This window comes from Poecilia formosa, unplaced genomic scaffold (assembly GCF_000485575.1).
Source record: "Poecilia formosa unplaced genomic scaffold, Poecilia_formosa-5.1.2 Scaffold221, whole genome shotgun sequence".
Taxonomy (NCBI): domain Eukaryota; kingdom Metazoa; phylum Chordata; class Actinopteri; order Cyprinodontiformes; family Poeciliidae; genus Poecilia; species Poecilia formosa.
In genome coordinates, this window is record NW_006800160.1 from 783,776 (window position 1) to 803,017 (window position 19,242).

Genomic DNA, 19,242 nt, shown 5'->3' on the forward strand with positions numbered 1-19,242 from the left:
ATGGTAATTTAACGCAACAGCATTTTGTTTTTGCGCCACAGAAATGCGCGGTGTTTCGTGTTTAGCAGCCACGCTACAAATGAGGCAGGAAGAGAACAATGTTAAAACATCATGATATCAGTTACCAGTGGCCTTCTTATTCGTATTTCCTCCAGGTGTGCGAGATATTGTGTTCCGCATTTTCTGAGTTTTACGGTAAATATAAACGTGGACCAATAGGAAGTTATCGGGCTCTCACAGCCAAAAGAGGCGCATTCAAGCGCGCGGTGTCTCACAATCCAATCAATCATGTTAAAGAATTGGAGATTGGAATACAGAATAAGTAACTACAAATTATATAAGGAAACATCCACGGTCAATTTCAGACATCAAAAGAGAAATACATTAAAACGTTTGTTTTTATGATTGTTGATGAAAATATTCTGCGGTGTATGTTCAGTTTTCTAAACACACTATAATGTGATGCTAACTATTTTAATTACAATTCAAACAATTTTAGACTTTGAAAAGCCATTTTTGAAACCTTAGTTAGAATCTGACTTTTGGAAATATTTGCGCATTAGACAATGTGTTGTTGGAAAGTTTCAGTAAAGCAGAGTCGGCAACCCAAGTGTTAACTATTTGCAAAACCATGATAAGCAAAAAGCATCCAATTCTGCACTGATACCACTAGGCACCAAACAAACATTTTAAAAATTAATAGCCAATAAATAAGATTAATTTAAATAGCTATGCATATGATACACAGCTGTACATTATGTCACCAGGTGAACACAAATCTATTCAAGCGTTTAAAAGACGTCTAGAACAAATCAATGCATGAAAGTGCTGAACAGAAACAAAACTTATATTTTAGCCCCTAAAGTGGAACAATCAGTCTGCACAGTTTCAATTATTACAGCCAGAAACTACTGATCAGACCTGAACCTTCAGAGCCACATAAAGACAGTTACAAAGTCAGCCTTCCATCACCTGAAGAACATTTCTACAATGAAAGGACTGTTGCAGCAAAATCTGGAGAAACTCAAACATGAGAAGGATTACTGCAGCAGTCTCTTCAATCTAGCCCCTGTCTCTCAGAGAATAGAGTTTAAAATATGTTTATAAATCACTGAACGGCTTAGAACCAAAATAGATTAAAGATATGTTGCATCAACCTTCCAGACTTTTACAGTAAATTCTATTACAGTTTAATAGAATTTACTGATATTTTAAGTTCGAAAAAAAAGATGTATATAAATAATGACCGTAATGGGCAGAAGTTCAGGTGAAATATAACCAGTGCAGGATTTCCCTTTAATTGAAATATTACAATATTCTCCTACCGACATATTAGTCATTTGTTGCCAATGTTCAATGTTGAATCATGCTTCTACTATAAGGACTTTACCTTTGAATCATGTTTACTCTTAGCTTTATTTACTTAAGATTGAGAGTAATGTAACATTTTAAATGAGTTTTTTTTATTCTGGTTAGTTTAGGGTTCCACATTATTGGTAACTTTCAAAATGTAACACTTATTTCAATTTCCATACTTGCCCCCTTTCCTGAGTTTTAAACAAACGTCCTTAAATTTTCCCTTGCTGCTTCTAGTAACTTTATTAGCCATAAAAATGTTTGGTCATCCAAACAGCATATGCTCTAGAATACACTGCAAATACACTCCTTTATTGACCAATAGGGACACTATATTTGTAGGTTAGATCACAGCAAACAAAAGCCTTCAGCATTATGTACTCAGTGTTTTGACGTCACATGGGTTACCTTTTAATTTTTATGGCTCTGTCATGACAACGTCTGATGTAGGCTTTAGAAAAAAATATGGAGGTGGTATAAAAAAAACCCCACCCATATAGTGTTAATAATATACACTTTAGGAACTTAAACCTGACTCGAGTACAGAAACGGAACCATTAACAAATACCTTTTTTTATTTCATGGAGCTAATAAAGTGAATTAACATAATGCCTTGGTACCCAAGCCAAAATTTAATATGCCTCCACAAAAAAAAATAAAAATAATAATCTATGAGTGCACAATATTGTTAATACAGTGAGTCTGGAAAATACAGCCACTCTTACTTAAACTTGAGAGTACAAACAAGCCTCAATAATGGTGGTGCTCATGTTGTGGTTTCACAATACCTACCTCTATGGCAACAGATGTAACATTAAAAATGTTAGCTTATGGCATGTTAAACTTGTTCAGTGATCTCCCATATCAAAAGAAATAATAAAAAAAAAACTATCACATTGGCATACAGAACTTTGTTAAAAGCAGTAGCTCAGTGTTCATTTCTAGCAGTAGAGACTATAAAAAAAAAAAGCATTTGTTATATCAGACTAATGGTAAACATAACTGTCCATCTCTTAACTGAAAAAACTGAGACAACAATGTAAGAAAAGTGTTTCATAGATTTTCAAATTCTCCGGCAGACGAAGCAGAGCAGTGAAACCGTTCTCTGCTTAATTACAAACTACAAATAAAGTAAATAAAAAAAATAAAAAATAAAAAAAAGCAATGTAACAAACGTCTAATCATTGTTTGACAGATTCAGCCCTAGATTGTTCCATGCTGCGGCATTGTCGAGCAGTAGTGTGTCCGTGTTAGTGTAAATTCAATCTGCTCCTTCTCCTGGTGTTTTCTTGCAATATTAGGTTTTTATATATGTAAATGAAATGGATTCTGGCTGAAACCGTTGATGAATTTCCTGCGAGAGCTTTATATCCCTTCCCAAGGTAAGTGTAAACAGTTCAGCCATTAAGACAGCTTTAAATTACAAATCAATGTAAAAAGGGGGATAAAAAACAAAACAAAAAGAAAGGAGAAAAAATTATAAAAGAAACCAGAAAGGTAAAAAGGTCTTCTAAATCTCCCAGAAGTCTGTTATTAGGACACAGAGGAGATGGGGTTGAGAGGCGAACCCATCTGTGTCAGCACTTTATCCAGCCACTGCAGAGGCCCGTGCAGGTGCACCTCGATCCAGCAGGGGGTGCTGGTGACATCCTGTCGGTGGTACTCGGCTCCCCAGCCCTGAGAAATTTAAAAACACCAGCAGAAAGGTAAACTATGACTTCTGTTGCTGCTGCGAACCGTTTCAAAGTAAAAGCGTGCGACTTGTCACCTTGACAAAGCTCATCCTGATGGTGCACATCTTGGTGAGCTCGTAGACGGCCTCGAAGCCGTGGTTCACCGATTGGGCCAGCAGCTGAGCGAACTCCTGGTTGTTGAAAATCTTCAGGCTGCACCCGCTCGGGATCTTGCACACGGTGGTGGGATGGAAGCCGTGGTGGAAGTTACAGTTGCGACTCTGGACGAAAATGCTGGTGTCGCTGAGGCACTCTGCGTACACCTCCCCTCCCACGTAGTACAGGTGCACCCCTGCACAAATGCATGAACAAAGTGTCAGCGACCGCAAAACGGCAGGAACACTTGCTACATCCTTCCCTTCGCCGCCGTACCCTTGCCGATGTGCCTGCGGGTGTTCTCGATGGTGGAATTGCGGTTGACGTTGGACAGCAGTCCGAGGCAGAAGCGGTTCTTGTTGTTTGACGGGTCGGTGAAGCCGTCCACCAGCACGCTGGTTGACGAGGCGTGGTAGGCCTCACCGACGCGGTTGTTGAGCTCGTAGTAGACGATGGAGCACCAGTGGCTCGGCTCCTCGTACTCCACCGGCTGCACGTCTGGAAGCGGAGCGGGTCGAGATACGTTTTAGCTTTTAGTGAGATGAAACGCTAAAATCTCTGAAGATTCTCACAAAATCAAAGCAATTTTGACTTTGAAAAAGTCACAGAGATCAATCTGGCAGATCTAATAAATGATTCAGTTTTTTATTTTCTGAAACACTACCGTTTCTCAAATGTAGTAATAAGAACTAAATTTAAAAAAAAAAAAAAAAAAGGTGGATACAAGCTCATTCTCTCAAACACAGAGTAGGAAGTAATACAAGCCATTTAGCATGATGGGTAAAAACTGCCAGACCTGCATAAGTTTCAAATGCTTATTTCACTAAATTCAGTGTTTCTGTAAAGCATAAAGCTACACTAGATCAATGAAAACACTTATTAATTAAAGGAACGTTGAGAGGAAGGAAAACAAGTGGAGGAGGGAAAAAAATAGAGCAGAACAAACACGGACAAAAATTGATTGTGAAGCAGAGTCAATTCAAGAGCTGGGGTGAGATTCACAAGGTGTGGTCTGGTCTTAGGGACGTTGTCGATCCTTAAGTGTATTGGCAACATCACCAATCTTTAGCTGGATTGGGGGATGTTTGTTCACACGATAAAGTCATTAAAAGTAATGGATGCGACGGATGTAAACAGTTAAATCAGATATTCATAATTCAGCCGTGGTGCTAGTGCTCATCATCTACCAGCCATCAGAGGAGACGTTGGCGTCTCATTCAGGCGTTGGAGCGACAAGATCCCCTGCTTCTGGGGAAATCGTAGTCTGTGGTTCTACAGAAGAGCCTACGGATTCAACACCTTCAAACGAAATGCAACTTTTTATGAACTCTGTGATGCTGTGAGAGCTCTTGTGGATCCAGCTGCACATTGTCCAAAAATCATCCTCCTCTTGCTACTTTCCTGTCGTCTTCTTCAGCGGTTTTGCCAGTAGCAACATCTGGCAGTTGATTGCGAGATTCTTTTGACATGAAAAATGTTTTAGATTGAAAAACCACATCATTCTAACATAAAAACTTTCCGAAAAAACATGATTTTTTCCCCCCAAATTGTTTCTATAAAGCAATTTTATTTTTGTAATTTCAATTTGTGCAATTTTATGGCTAGTGGAAACGGAGTTACAGACATTTTAAGGACACAGGCTACCACCGTTTCATTTCTTCCAGCTAAGCTAGTCCTGAGCTAGAAGAAAACAAAAAACAACAACTGGATTGCAGCTCAATGGTCCCATTTTTAGTTGAAGGTGAAGGTTTTCACTTATTTGTAATTGACGGTTTAATGATCCTGCCATCACTACCCTTGAATATCCAGCAAACAGAATGACTACAAGAAAGTCATTCTGGTAATATGACTTTCTGGTCATAAATCAACCTGGATGCAATAAATGTATTTTCAAATTATTTACTAACAACATAACTTTTCTATAATATTTCAGGTTTACCGAGATGAGATGCATCTGCATCTTTTTATTTTATTTTTTAACTCTCGTGTGCAGTTCGTGTGCAGTTCCCACCTCTAGGTATGCTGCTGCTCGTTTCCATGGACTGGCTGTCCTGGCCCAGCTGCTCCTCCGGGGGCATGTAGGCCGGGGGCGGGGTGTCAGCTGAGACATGAAAAGCAGTTAGCAATGGATGAGACCAGTTGTTGCTGCTGCTGGCAAATGGTCTCTCTCTCACTCACACACACACACACACACACACACATCTCCCCAGACAATCATCACAGGATCTGTACCCCGGAAACGGTGTCAGATTACACGTACGCCTCACTTCTGAACCACATGCTAACCCATTCCCGACAAAGAGCCAAAGAGGCGTTTGAGTCCTTACAGGAGAAGAGAAGAAATGGAGAGAAATCTGAACTACAACATGCGTCTGCAACACCAAACAAGTTTCTATCCTGAAATTAAAATCTGTTCCTACTTGACTCCCTGCAGCATATCTGGACTTTTCACTGCAACATCCACCGATAAAGAAAAAAAAAAAAATGCAAACAATTCAGTGTTTTTTTTCCTCCAGCTAAATATGCAGCAACATTTCAGCAGATAAATGGAGGATAAAGGCTTCCTGATGGCCATACTTGGTGCCTTTGCTGCAGGCAGATGCCCTGGGTCTGGCAGACAGAGCTTTGCTGGCATTTCCTTTGTTCCCATTAAGACGTGGTTTGATTTGGATCTCACTGGTAAACTCATCTGGTTAGTTTTGCAAAAAGCTGCAAAATACCACGGTAAGAATTATACGGTTTAAAACTAATATCAGTTTGGGTTTTTTTTTCATATCAGATCTGATCTTAATCATTTTCTTTCCTTTATTTTCTTTATTACAAATGACAAAATATTTTCAAAAAGTGTCTTATTTCAGTCATCCCTTCTGTGTGTGGAACGACAAACTATTAGGGACAGGTTACTAGAATGTTTGCTTAATTACGAGAATAAAGTCATAATATTGGCAAAATAAAAACCAAATTTTACCAGAAGAGCATGTTAAATTACGAGAAAAAAAAAGTTGTTTTAATGAGAAACGATCTTTGATGGAGCAAACTGACGTAAGCAGATCAGTGGGTGTAGTTCTTTTTTTTTTTTAAATAGACTGTCATTTGTGCGATAATTTTCAAATCCAACTACTGACAATTTGTTGATGCGTTAAAATATTCAGGATTTCTTCATTTATAAAACGGATAAACACATAACTTCACAATATGCTCAACATTCCTCCTTTTACTTTTTTGCTATATTTTGTGGAGGCGTTTTAATATTCCAACTGGATTTTTGTTTTTTGGCACCATTACAATTTTCTTTGTAATATGACTTATCTTTTGTATTGCTGCAACTTTTTTATGGTAATACTACGACTGTTTCCTGTATGACAACTTTTCTGGGAATATGACTATATTGTATTATTTCAACTGACTCATTTTACAAATTTTTTTCTGGTAATACAATGAATGTTTTTCATGCTATTATGACTCATCTGGTAATATCACTATTTATTACCTTTTATTCTGGTGATATGACGTTTTTATATTTTACAAAATCTTTCTGGTAATGTGGCAACTGTTTTATGCATCATTACAAACTTTATCATTGCTGTGGTAATATGACGACTTTATTCTCGTTATAAAAATTATAAATCTTGGCCTGTGCCTAGTTCTTCATCGTAGAGTTGACCTGAATTCAAAGTCCAAATAAATAGAGGCTGTAAAAAACACTTAAACAAAAATGGCCGCCCTGGGCTTGCTGACATCATTCTGAACTGTGGAAGTCCCCTGCCCCCCCAAAAAACTTCATTTTTTTAAATATTAAATCTTCAAAAACCAAACATTTGATTAATTGCTGCAATAGATTTATAGCCCAGCCGTAACAATGGTTTTAGCTTGAAAATAACCTCAAAGCAAGGCGCTAAATTAACTGGAGCTCAGAATGACAAAGAAGTAGTAAGAAAATGTGTCACAATATTTTTACAATTGAAGCTGATTCCAAGTAAAACACCTGATACTCAAAACAATGGACAACAGCAACCAGCAGGGGGAGCCTGGTGCAGGTTCTGGTCGGCCATGACAGTTCAGTAGTGTCTGTAGCGCTGCAATGTGAACCTCTGAGCTAATTTGGGAAAATGAAAACGGCTTTGTTTGTGTCAATTCTGACCCAAATTAATATTTGTAAAGAATTTTCTTAACAACCCTAGATACCACTGGTACACACAAACTTTTATTACAGATTCTGTCTCCTTTAACTCCACTAAACAGATTTTTTTATATGTACATGAAATCATCTGAGCTCCTCTGAGACACACGTTTGTGAATCCTCGCTTTTTGCTGCTTGCGTAACACAACAGAAGCAGTTCAGGAAGAACAGCCTGGCATATTTCCCGGGGTCGGGCACGTGGGTGAGCTTGGCGTACCTGGGAGTTGGAATGGACTGGAGGGCCCTGAGCTGGCAGGAGAGTTGGGGTAGGTACCGCTGCTGGCTGGAGAGGAAGGGTAGGGGGAATTGGGAGAAATGGGGAAAGAGCCGCCGCCTCCTCCTCCTCCACCACCGCCGCCGCCTCCGTTGCTGTTGCCGCCGCCGCCACTGTGCGGCTGCGGGAAGGAGTCTGGGAAGGTGGCGTTCAGGGGCATGTGCGGCTCGTTGTGGGTGAGGTTGCGAAACTGTACGAGCAAGCTGTGCTGCGGGTTGAACTCGCTGTGCCTCGGTACCAGGACCGGCGGGAGAACTGGATGGCGGAGAGCAAAGACGTCCAGACGGGAAACATTAGTTTAACACAGGAAACGCACATCTGTAAAATATCACATGGCTAGGCTAAATATTTATGCATCTGACTAGAAAACATGAAAATATTTAAGATTCCTAAAGACTCGTCACTCTAAATGACTCAATTATTAAAACATTAGCCAATTACTAAGAAAATATCATAGAAAATATAAAGCTCATAAGCACTGAAGCTAAAATTACGCCAGGAGAAATAAAGGAAACGTATCCATCAAGACTGAAACTATTATTTTTAGTAATATATTGATTATTCTGATCAACTGGATAAAACAGATGGCACATTCCACAGATTTTTAATTTAACTTAACACTAGCAAACAAGGGTATATTAAAATCTATTAAATGGGTATATTAGCAGCTACTGTTGCTAACTAGCAGCTGGCATTCTTGTCTTGAGTTGCGGAAGACAGTGAACCATCTGTTCACAACTCAAAGTTTAGAATGAAAAGTAAAGTCCCACAAGAAAAAAAAGCCACACAGAATAAGATTAAATAGCCCAGTCTCGACAAAATGCAAGACCTGTGATTAACGCATTTCAGGCCAACCTTTTCTTTTTGCAATGAATTTCAGGCATTTTATGACCTTAATTTTACATACATTACTTCAAGACTTAAGGATGCGCAGACACCCCAGCTTTCTTAATGAAGCTTACATAGTGATAAATCAAAGAGCTGGAAGATCCTCTCTCCCTCCCTCATCGTTTGAAGCCTTTCTGAAAGCCTTCAGAAAGCCTTTGTTGATATGCTGCAAATGTGCAGCATCTCCTGACAGACATGTGATCCACATCCTCGAACCAGTCAATAAAGAGCTGGCGATCTCAAACAAGCCCAGTGTCAGAACGGCCGTCCTGTCGGGGTCATCCTTCACTGTGTTTATGGGGTGTGTGAATGACATTAGGAGGCGAGCGGGGAGGTTTGTGCAGGGAAAGTGCTGGGAGTTTAGCCTGAGTGGTTTGTGCGCTTAGAAAGCCGCTCTCTGATGCCACACCCAATCTGGAGTGCCTGAGGCATATAATCTAATAAGACTCCTAGAGCTAGTGATATTGATTTTCTGTGAAATGGAAGAGGCGGGTTGAACAGGCCTGCATGATGACAGCCTGCTGACCTTTGTGGATTTGTTTACCAGCTCCTCAGTGTTCCGAGCTCTAAGGGATCTGGCATGACTCGGAGAACCGTTCATCATCCATTTATTAAAAATGAATAAGAAAAAAAAAAAACCTAAATCATTATGTCTGTTGTAAAAATTAAATTATGACATTATGGTAGTGTAATAATTCAGAAGATTACTGTGTGCGCTTATCGATCGCCTTGATTACAAACACTGCTGTTAATGTGTGGATGCAAGTGCAGGAAATCTTTTTAATTGTATTTACGGTCAGTCATATTGATGTTAGCAATAGCTGCAAAAGCGACATATTTCATCCGCTTCCTGTTTAACTGGGTTAGGGTTGTAGTCAGATGGTGGACTGCGGCATCTAAACACGACGCTACAGTATGAGAATGCAAAGACTAGCAACTTCTAGGAAAACATTTAAAAAAAAAAAAAAATCAAAAATCTGTTCAGCCAAGACAGAAAAAGGTTTGTCCTGCAGCTCTAAAATAAAGGTTTTCTTTTTTCATTAACTTGCAGCAGCTCAGACTGTCGCAAAGCAATAATTATCCGTTTAATTTAAACGGGACAAAATATGACATAATGGCTACAGTCATTTCTGCTAACAGTTTCATTTCAGATTGTTTTACAGACTGTGGCAAACTGGTTTTGGAAAGAAGAATGTCAGAAAGTACACAAGTGGATGTGCATATTTAGACACACACAAGGTGTGAAGCAGCAAATAGACTGGAATAACTTGAGTAAAATACGATGTGCATGTGTGTAAAACTGTTGGTTGATATGGCTGGAAATAAAACAATAAACACTTAGATACTGACTAGAGGTATCTCAATATGGAAATAAATTCTAGATCAGGTGTCATGACAGTGACCAATCCGTAAGGGCAGATCTATTCAGTCTAATTCTATGCTTTGTGATCCGAGTGACATCATGCTTTATGCTTATTTTACATTTTATTTATAATTCCTGATTGAACTTTCTGAATCATTTGAAAGAAGGTTTGTTTTTTTACATGTTTGACCATAATAGTCAAACTTTTATTTTTTGAGACTTCATTAGTACATTTATTATTATTTCAGCTGCTTTGTTAATTTATTTTGGATATTTAAAATATCTTCCAGTTCCAGTGTTAAATGTTCTTTGGAAAATAAAGTTTCGAGACTGGGGTACTTGCATTATACCGTTATCATATTAGTTGAAAATGGTCTCAAAGACATTATTGCTTAATGCAATACATTCTGGGATAATTTATCATCCAGTAAAATTTGTTGTTGTGACAGACTGAGCTATAAAAATCATTTAAAGGGCTAGATTTGTTTTCACTTTTAAAGCCTAAATCTTTAAAAATATTCAGAATGATTTTAATGTTTTTTTTTTATTTCTAATATACAAAATTTGTATGCAATTTTGTCAAAATACAACAAAGGGGCTCAATTTAGACCCCCACATCAGCTCTAACTATATAAATTCAGGAAATAGAAATCAGGCCAGGCATAAGATTAAAATGGCAGTCCCAGGTGCCATGTTTTGTGCTGATCACAAGGAGTAAAAAACATGTTTAGTTCAGACGAGATTGAAAAGATTTTAAAGGGGCAGCGTTATGCGTTTTCCAGGCACATAGTGCCATTTTATAGCGCAATCGAGAAGCTATGGAACCATCTGTTCTAAAAAATGCTGTATATATAAAATATGACTTGACGCATTGAAATTGGGCCTCTGTCTTTTTAAAAACTCCTGTTCATTCTGAAACTCTGCCTTCAGGAAGTCATCACAACATGGCTCCTCTCTTAACCCTACAACATTTTTACCAGAAGTAGCTTGGATAATGAGCTCAGCAGATGTTCCACCAGGTGTTTGCCAATAGCTGCTGGCTAGTCTGAAGGAGCTGAGTGGGGGAGTCGATGGTTAGAGCTGCCTTGTGAGGTGGAAGCTTGGAAACTGCAGCTCTGAGGAAGAGTTTTGTCCTCAAAGGCGGAGCTAGGTCCACCCAAATGTAATGGTTGCCATGGAGATTAAAGGATTTCTCAAACCAACACTCATGGTATGTTTTTGATTAGGTAATTACATTAAAACATGATGTAGAGCTCAAAAGAGTCAATTTTACATCACACTGCCCCTTTTTAAAGTTAACCGTTTTCAGTAATAGAGCAGCTTTGTGAAATGAAATCAGAGGAAGTGCAGAAATCTAAGAAGTTATCTGAAAGGAAGTTTGTTTTTTTTACATGTTCAGGCATGTCTGGTTCATTCAGACTGAAACAGGGAAAAGCAGAGTGAACTCAGCTGATGAAAGTGTGGAAAAAAAAAAATACAGTTGGTGTCGTTTAACACATCAGGCCTTTCAGCGTCTGTCACTCAAAATATGCTGGATCAGCATAAGTTTGAAGACGAGCTGCACAAAGGATCCAGTTCCAATCCAAATAGTAATATCAATGTGTGCAATCAGGACATGTAGGATATATTAATGGCCATGCATATTTATAAAGCATTTGGCCAGCTGGAGAGCATGTTAAACAGACAGAAAAATCTGAATCAATCAGAAGGGATACCCTAATTTCATTACAGCAATTTTAAGAATCAGTATTGCAATCACATATTCTCCTGATGTTGTGGTTGGCAGCATGTTGGGAGTAGCTCTGTTACTTTCATTCTGATTTTTTTCTTAAAAAAAAAATAAAATAAAAAAAGTTTCTGGATGATTATTCCCTCTAGGTTTGGATGCTGTGCAGCTGGAACTAAATTTCCCTTTGGGATCAATAAAATTAAGTCATGACTGTGATGATTTTGCCATTGTTTTAGAATAATAGTAAAACCCTCTCCATTGTGTGCTTTCACACTAAATGTGACGTCGCTTTTGGTTCAAAATGTAAATAATTGAAGGTCAATTAATAGCAGGACGGCTATGAAAAAAAAAAAATAGATGAATTGTTGTTCTTATAGAATAGCTTTTAAACCCAAATCGGATGAAACTCAAAAGTGGGCCATAAAAATTCTGATCAGTGAATTTTTCTCTTCCTTTACTGAGAACGGGGTTTCCCATGGTGAAATTCAAGGATTTTTTTTTTTCTTTTTAGCATCTTCAAGGTAAATTTTCAAACTTTTCCAGCACCACTTAGGATATTTAAAAAATACAAATGAACCAAAGAAGACGGTTTCAATTCACTGTTTTATGACATCAAATTTTACTATTATTCATTAAATCTTCTAAAGGAGGAAGAGAAGGAGAATGCAAAATGTCTCCTAAACGCCCTAAAGACAATAAGTAATGTTCTCGTTAAGGTTTCTAGCATTTAGCAAATAGAAATAATTTTTGTGATTCTGGCAAAACAAGAAAAGCTTAGTCTGATTTAACTTCAGACAGCAATAAAAATAAGTCTTTTTATTATCTTTAAATATCTGGTTTCAACTATAAGTGACATCTTACAAATTTAGACTTTTAATCACATGTTAGATTGCACTTTATTACCAAACTGTGCAGTTTGAATATCAAACACTTTCAAGGACTTTATACAGAAATCAAGCACTTTCCAAAACACCCAAATGAAATCCGCTTGTTTTTAATCAGCTGTGTGAACCGTGTGAATTTTATAGAAGAAAACCAAAACCAGTCGGACCAGTAGCACCTACCGGGGCTCTCTACTCGCTTGTAGTGATACGGATTGATGCAGACCTCCTTCTGCTTGGAGCCGAACGGATACTCGCACACCTCCAGCGGCTTGAGCTCGTGGTGCGACTGCAGGTCCGGCCAGCGCCACACCCTGCAGTAGATGACGTGGGGGAGGCCCTTCCTGTGCGAAACCTGGAGACGACCGTCCAGCGATCTCGGGATGGTGACGCATTTGCTGGGCTGTCCGGGACAGCTCAGCGCCTTCTCCAGGTCCTCCATGGCACCCTTCTTCTTCTTCAGCTTCTTCACCAGCGCGTCCACCGCCTTCTCGGCCCACTTCTCCTCCTCGTCGCCCTGCTTCCAGCCGAGCAGCCGCTTGACCGCCGGGCTGGTGAAGGAAAACAGGCTGGACATGGAGGTCATGCTGCCGGCTGTGAGACTGTTGGGATTGTCGGTCAGTCCGGGTTTTAGGGGGGAGGAAAAAAAAAATAAAAAGTCCAAAATGAACTCTAAAAGAGCGCCTGAGTGTGTGAATGTAAGCACAGATGATGGGTGGGGTGAACGGAGAGGAGGTTTCAGCCTTGTCTGACCAAGGACAGGAAGCAAGGGAGGAACGGGAGTCAGCAAGCAGGACGCAGCTGCTCCTGGTCAGGAAGGGCCCTCCAAGCAAGCTGTTCGGAGAAGGGTCACCGCCGACGATGGGAAGACAGGGCTGTAGGAGGGGGAGGGGGGGCGTATGTGTGCTGGGATCGGGACGTGGCTGCAGGTCTCACCGGCGAACGTCTGACACGCGCTCTAAAAGAAAGCAGACATCGCTCGGATCGCTGCCGGCTCCTCTGGAGGCCACCGCCTTCCCGCACGGCGCAGCGCTGGGGTTTTGATCTGCTGCGCTCCTGCAAACACGAGAAAGAGGAAAAAAAAAAAAAAACATACAAAAACTATTTTAAAGAAAACAATGACCTGCATGAAATCACTGAGATAAATAAGAATGTCTTATTGATCTGTAAAAATCGAGAAGGAATTCTGTTCTTGAAAATTTGGTGAAATACACCAGAACAGCGTCACCTAACAGATCAAAAATAATCCGTCGATCCGATGTGCTTGCTTACTTGCAGTAGTGTATTCTACTTGTATCATTGTCTGTTATTGGAGCCGCTACAAGTCAAAACAAACAAAACGCATGTAGCCAAAAATCTCGGCAACTTTGGTCTTCCTAAGCTACGGTCAGATACATCGCCCTTCCCTCTGCATCATTCGGATCGACCGGACCGGGGTCAAACACGTCGCCTCCGGCTGCACAAGCAGCTGTTTGGTGGGGGGGGGTTTGGGTGGTTGTGAAACTAGGTCGGTGGAAAAAGGATGTGACCACAAGAGCCGTTTCCTCCTCCATCTCATCTCTGCCCGGTCTCTCCCTCCCGGACCACAGCTGTCCGACAGCGGTGCGCCCACTCCCACCGCTCATTGTTCTACGCGCACATGAAAGCGAAGGGGGGAGCCATAGGAAGGAGGACACAAAAGGGAAGCGCAGACGTTATCGGACCCAAAATGTTCTGGATTTTGTTTGGCGTTTCCTAGGCAGGCAGATGTTTCAACGGAGGCTGTCGAGATCAGACCCGGCGGCTTTAGACTTAAAAGTTGCTAATCGTCAGTTAGCAATGATGACAAAGTCATGCTGTACATGAAGTCAAAAAAAGGTGAAAAAAAAGTATAACAAGTAATCAATGAAGACTTTATGCATATCAGGGTTTCCACAAATATTTTTTTTAAACTGGTGGGGGTGACACCAGCTTAAAAAACATTTTTAATGAGTCTTCAAAATGTATCTAAAACATTATGCATTATGGCCAAACTATATTAGTTAGCTACCTTACTGTTGTTCAAAATCAATCAATAAGTTTATTCATTCAACAAAACACATTTTATCACCATTGTACAAGAACATTGTCTTGTAACAATTCATCTACATGAGCGAAAGGGAGCAGGAAGCCTTATAAAAACCTGCCTCTCTCAATAATTACAAATTAATCTTGTTTTCATGGCTGCATATATAAAAAAAAAATCAAGAACATAACTTAACACATCATTCTCCTCATTGTTAACTCAAAAAAGTATAAGACTTTATTTTTTTTTCTTTTAAAGTATTTTAATTTGGTTTAAAGCAGGACATTTTTTCAAATCTCATTTAAACTATTCCATAATTTGACTCCATGCACCAAAATATTTTGTTTTAAAGTAATGCAACATACGTCAACATTAGGGTCAACTTTACAAGTTTGAACTAAAAATGGATTCAACTTAACCTTCCTCAGGTAGCTTTCTTTCGCTTTTTCTCTCCCTCTACTTCAGACTGTCGGCTCTATTTAACTTCACTGCTGAAAGCGGAGCAGCGCACAGTTGCCAGCTTCACAACCAGACAGGAAGCTTTTCAATATAAAGTGAATTTTAACAATTCATATTTAAATTTCTTTCAAACTCTGATTATGGTTGGTTAGCATAAGTGTGCAAATATAGGCTATACATGCAGTTTTAACATTTGTATTTTTTTTTTTTTTAAATCATTACATTTTGCCCGGTCGGTGCGCTACAATCAATAACATGTAGAGGAAACCCTAAATATGTTTAGACATGAACACCAAAAATATAAATTTTCAACCATCAGGAAAAAGTTGCTGATTAGAAATACACCAATGGCTCAGAGGAAAAACAAAAAAAAAACAACAAAACATTTCCTTTATCGGCTGCGATTGCAAATTAGTAGATTGAAATATGAAAAACTGTTTTTGCTTTGTTTTATTTGTTAAGTTCCAACATTTCCAGTCTATGAACTCGTCAACCAATGGCAGGTACTTTGGCGTTTCAGTCACATGAAGGTTAGACGCACACTTTGATAAATTAGTAGGCGTTTGTATCGTTTTCAATTTAAAACTAAAGCTTTCTTAGAAAGTGATCATTTTGTTAACATTTACCAAATGTAAATTGGTAAATGTTGGTAAATTGGTAAATGGCTTTGCATTTCAAAACTTAATTTGCTCAATTTTTACTTTACCTTTTCAACACCATGAAGGCTAATTTAGCTTTCTAAACTGGTCAAAAATCAGAATCATAACAAAGACAAACAGAAATCCGATTGGTTCAACATCAGTAATTAGTTTTAGGGCATATATTAAAACAGCAGAATGGCGATCCACGGTACAAGAAAAAATTGGCCAGTTCTGTTTAGTCATGGGATCGGTGTACTGCTAGTGATTTTGATGCTACATGTTGGGAGTCACAGTATCTGGGGAATTTAACTCATTCATTCGTTGTTGGATTTTAAATCTATTATCCCCATCAGACTTATAAAAAAAAATCAGAAGAAAGAAATCAGTGTCGGCAAGGAGGAGAAGCCTGATCAGCACATCTCTATTGCTAATCTTTTTCAAGTTTACAGTTAGCCGTGATAGCTTATCACATTTCAACTATCAAAGGCGGAGATCAAATCAGACTTAAACACACATTTTCATGGACACTTTCTGAAACACATGGCTGGGAGGAGAATACAATGCCACTCATCTCCTGATTCATTGAAACCACCACACTAGATGATTCATGGCCTTGCAGAGATCATCAGGAATTTCTGAGCAAGAAGAAGGTACAAGCTAGATATATATATATATTTACAGTCACATGATTAGCAGTTCTAAAAGCAGGATGTACAGAAACCTCGACAACACAAAAGCTCAAGCCAAGAAGTCGGTGAAGTGGCCAAGCAGAGGCAGTAGAAAGCAAATTATCTCAGATTTATAAAAGATAAGGCCGCAGTACAAGCTTCTTACAGAACTGCTGCAAAAACTCTACAAGCTTCAACAAACACTGGAGGGGGAAAGAAACACTTACAGGCTCATTAATGCTCCGTTTTGCTTTTGAATGTCTGAAATGTTCAAATGTAAAGTAGAGGAGAATGACAACACGGAACAACGGGTCGGTTTAGGAGAGAGCACCCTCCGCTTTTCCACCCAGAGACAGACAGAAATCAGGCTCATCTAATGTTACACAAACCCTAAAATTGTAGTAAGATAAGCCTAATGTGCTGCTTGAACTTTACACAACTACAACACAGTATATATATATATATATATATATAAACTTCAAAGCTGTATTGAGAGTTACTATGAGAACTCCCCTTGGGGATAAGCTAACTAGCCTAGCTCTCGTTAACAGAACTTGTTTAGCATAAAGTTAATGTCAAACGCTACACAAACAGTAAGCTTATCTACTTAGAATAAAGTTTAAGTCATATTTTCTCTTTAAAACGACAATTAATTTAAAAAACTGTTGTTTTACTCCTGACGTGTAGCATAAGCTGCTTTTGTCTTTCACCGTCAGCTTCTTTCCAGAAACTTTTTAAACTTCTAATAAGTGACGCAAGGCTAATGTGTGCTAGCCGTTAGCCTAGCCCTCCTCAGTGGGACAGAGCAGCGAGCCTACGGACACCGCACTGATGACGCTCTCTACGTTTTACTTTTATTCGTTTGCAGCAATGCCAAAACTGGGGTTTAGCTACATACCTTCGTACGGAGTTAAGGTTCCATACATATGGTCGTTCTTGACAATATTTCAATCCAAAATCCCAACTTTTCTACGTGTAAATTACGCCTCGCTTCAGCCTACCCTTCTCTCCGACTCCTCACGCCGTGTCCTCCAGATCCAGGAGACAACTAGACTGGAAACAAACGCATATCCCTCCGCCGCCACCAAAAGAAAAAAAAAATAGTTCTCACTCGAGCGAGAACTAGAGTGAACTGGTCTGGAGACTTGCTAAATCTCCAGCCCCGTCATATTAACTGCATCAAACATATTTTATTGTGCTAAAAATAAGACGTCCAGAGACATGCTTAAAATAAGATTTACTCAATCCATCTTGCGCATGATCCAGGGCGCTCTAAGTTAAAACGTTTTCCCTCCAACTACATTTATGCGAAAATAAGGGCGAAAATAGTTCCAAACGCAATATCTGCGTAACGTGCAGGAAAGAAAGCGACAATAATATAAGCGTAGTGTTTGTTTTTGTGTGTTTCCGTGTTGTATGTGAAGTCTTACGGTGGTCGTGCTGAGGCTGGGGAACGTCTCTCTCTCGCTCACAAGTTGCTGGCTCCACTCAGTCTGGAGCGCTGTGGTTTGTTGTATTGTTACCCTTTGTTGTCAGTTGCTCGAGACTTCAACAATTCCCGCGTTGCTAATCCGTTTAATTTTAATTAATCCAACTAGCTCCTCCAGATTCGCTCCCGTTTTCGCAGACGAAACTCTTCTCACGGACTGTACTGTTAGGAATGCGGACTCTCCATTCAGTCTCCGAATATAGTGCGGTGTTTGTGGATCCGCCACTAGTGGGCAACCGTCGACCTGTTACTGAAGTGAACAATTTATGTGAATCTGATGGATTTTCTTTTCTGAGTTTCAATTATTGAACGCTTTGGGAATATTTCTAAACAGAGGCAACCAAAATTGTGTGTGGCCATGGGCAGAATTTGATTTGGGTGCCCAATTCAAAATTAGAAAGCTAACCCTGATTGTCTAAATGTGATATTCCATCCATCCATTGTCTATCCTGACTTTTCCTTGTAAAATTTGTTACTTAACAAGCTTACTAAATAAATATCAGCAAATACATTGTGGATGTAGGTTTATTTCACTGATTTACTCATTTATTTGTTATTTAGAATGATGACCATGGAAAGATGCATTTCAGTTAGAGGTCTGTTTATGGAACAGACCATGGGTGTCAAACTCCAGTCCTCAAGGGCCACTGTCCTGCAGTTTTTAGATGTGCCACACGTACAAAAAAACGCTGGAATGAAATGGCTTAATTACCTCCTCCTTGTGTAGATCAGTTCTCCAGAGCCTTGCTAATGACCTAATTATTCTATTCAGGTGTGGTGCAGCAGAGGCACATCTAAAAGTTTCCGGGCAGTGGGCCCTCCAGGACTGGAGTTTGACACCTGTGATCTCGACAGTGAAACAGTAAAATGATCTAAATGTCTTCCTGCTTCTAAAAGATATGGCACTGAATCAGCAGATGTTTTGTTGTGAATGTTTGGTGTGTATGATGTATGTTTGTAACAGTTTTCTGAGCTGAATAGCTAATTTTCGTTTTATGTGAATAGGGGCCAGATATTATGTTCATACCTCATGCTGCTCCTTTTGTTAAGTGATTTCTTTTAGTCATTATCTGAACTATTCAGATTTATTTTTGAGTGAATGAAGCAAAAATATTAAATGAAAAGTTAAAATGAAAACGGGGACAACCTGACCACTTGCCAACTCTCCTATAAGAGGAACAAGTTTGGGAAACGGCACCGTTAAACATGTCGGATTATGTCTCTGCAAAACTCCAGAACATATTAAGATCATTTATATGATCAGATATAATATTTATCCTAAATGAGCTATATCATATAGCTATGGCATGATCATTTTCTTTTTATATTTTAAGCCAAAAATTCACATATAATTTTGCAATCAAGACACATTTTCTTTAAAAATTACATCATGGTTCTCTGTAGGAGTTTCGTGCAGATTTAAGAGAGTTTTAATCCATTT

At 39.2% G+C, this 19,242-nt stretch overlaps 1 protein-coding gene across 2 annotated transcripts; it reads right to left on the minus strand.

The window, feature by feature from the left end:
- Positions 1 to 1,913: 1,913 nt before the first annotated feature.
- Positions 1,914 to 18,060, minus strand: smad5 (SMAD family member 5). Of its 2 annotated transcripts, none has more exons than XM_007568389.2 (7): positions 17,743 to 18,060; positions 12,684 to 13,556; positions 7,583 to 7,894; positions 5,197 to 5,286; positions 3,462 to 3,683; positions 3,125 to 3,381; positions 1,914 to 3,033 (listed from the first exon to the last, which is right to left on the minus strand). In XM_007568389.2, exons 2-7 carry the CDS (start codon positions 13,084 to 13,086, stop codon positions 2,890 to 2,892), a joined length of 1,428 nt encoding a protein of 475 aa, XP_007568451.1. In that variant the 5' UTR covers positions 13,087 to 13,556; positions 17,743 to 18,060; the 3' UTR covers positions 1,914 to 2,889. The 2 variants fall into 2 exon arrangements, with proteins under 2 accessions (XP_007568451.1, XP_007568452.1); XM_007568390.2 differs by lacking the exon at positions 17,743 to 18,060 and adding an exon at positions 17,211 to 17,367.
- Between the last annotated feature and the right edge of the window lie 1,182 nt (positions 18,061 to 19,242).

Coding starts and splice junctions, on each gene's coding strand:
- smad5 (XM_007568389.2), bottom strand. CDS start 13,086: ATGACCTCCATGTCCAGCCTGTTTTCCTTCACCAGCCCGGCGGTCAAG. Junction 5,287..7,582: donor CAGTCCATTCCAACTCCCAG/GTACGCCAAGCT, acceptor TTCATGTCTCAG/CTGACACCCCGCCCCCGGCC. Junction 3,034..3,124: donor TCAGGATGAGCTTTGTCAAG/GTGACAAGTCGC, acceptor TAAATTTCTCAG/GGCTGGGGAGCCGAGTACCA.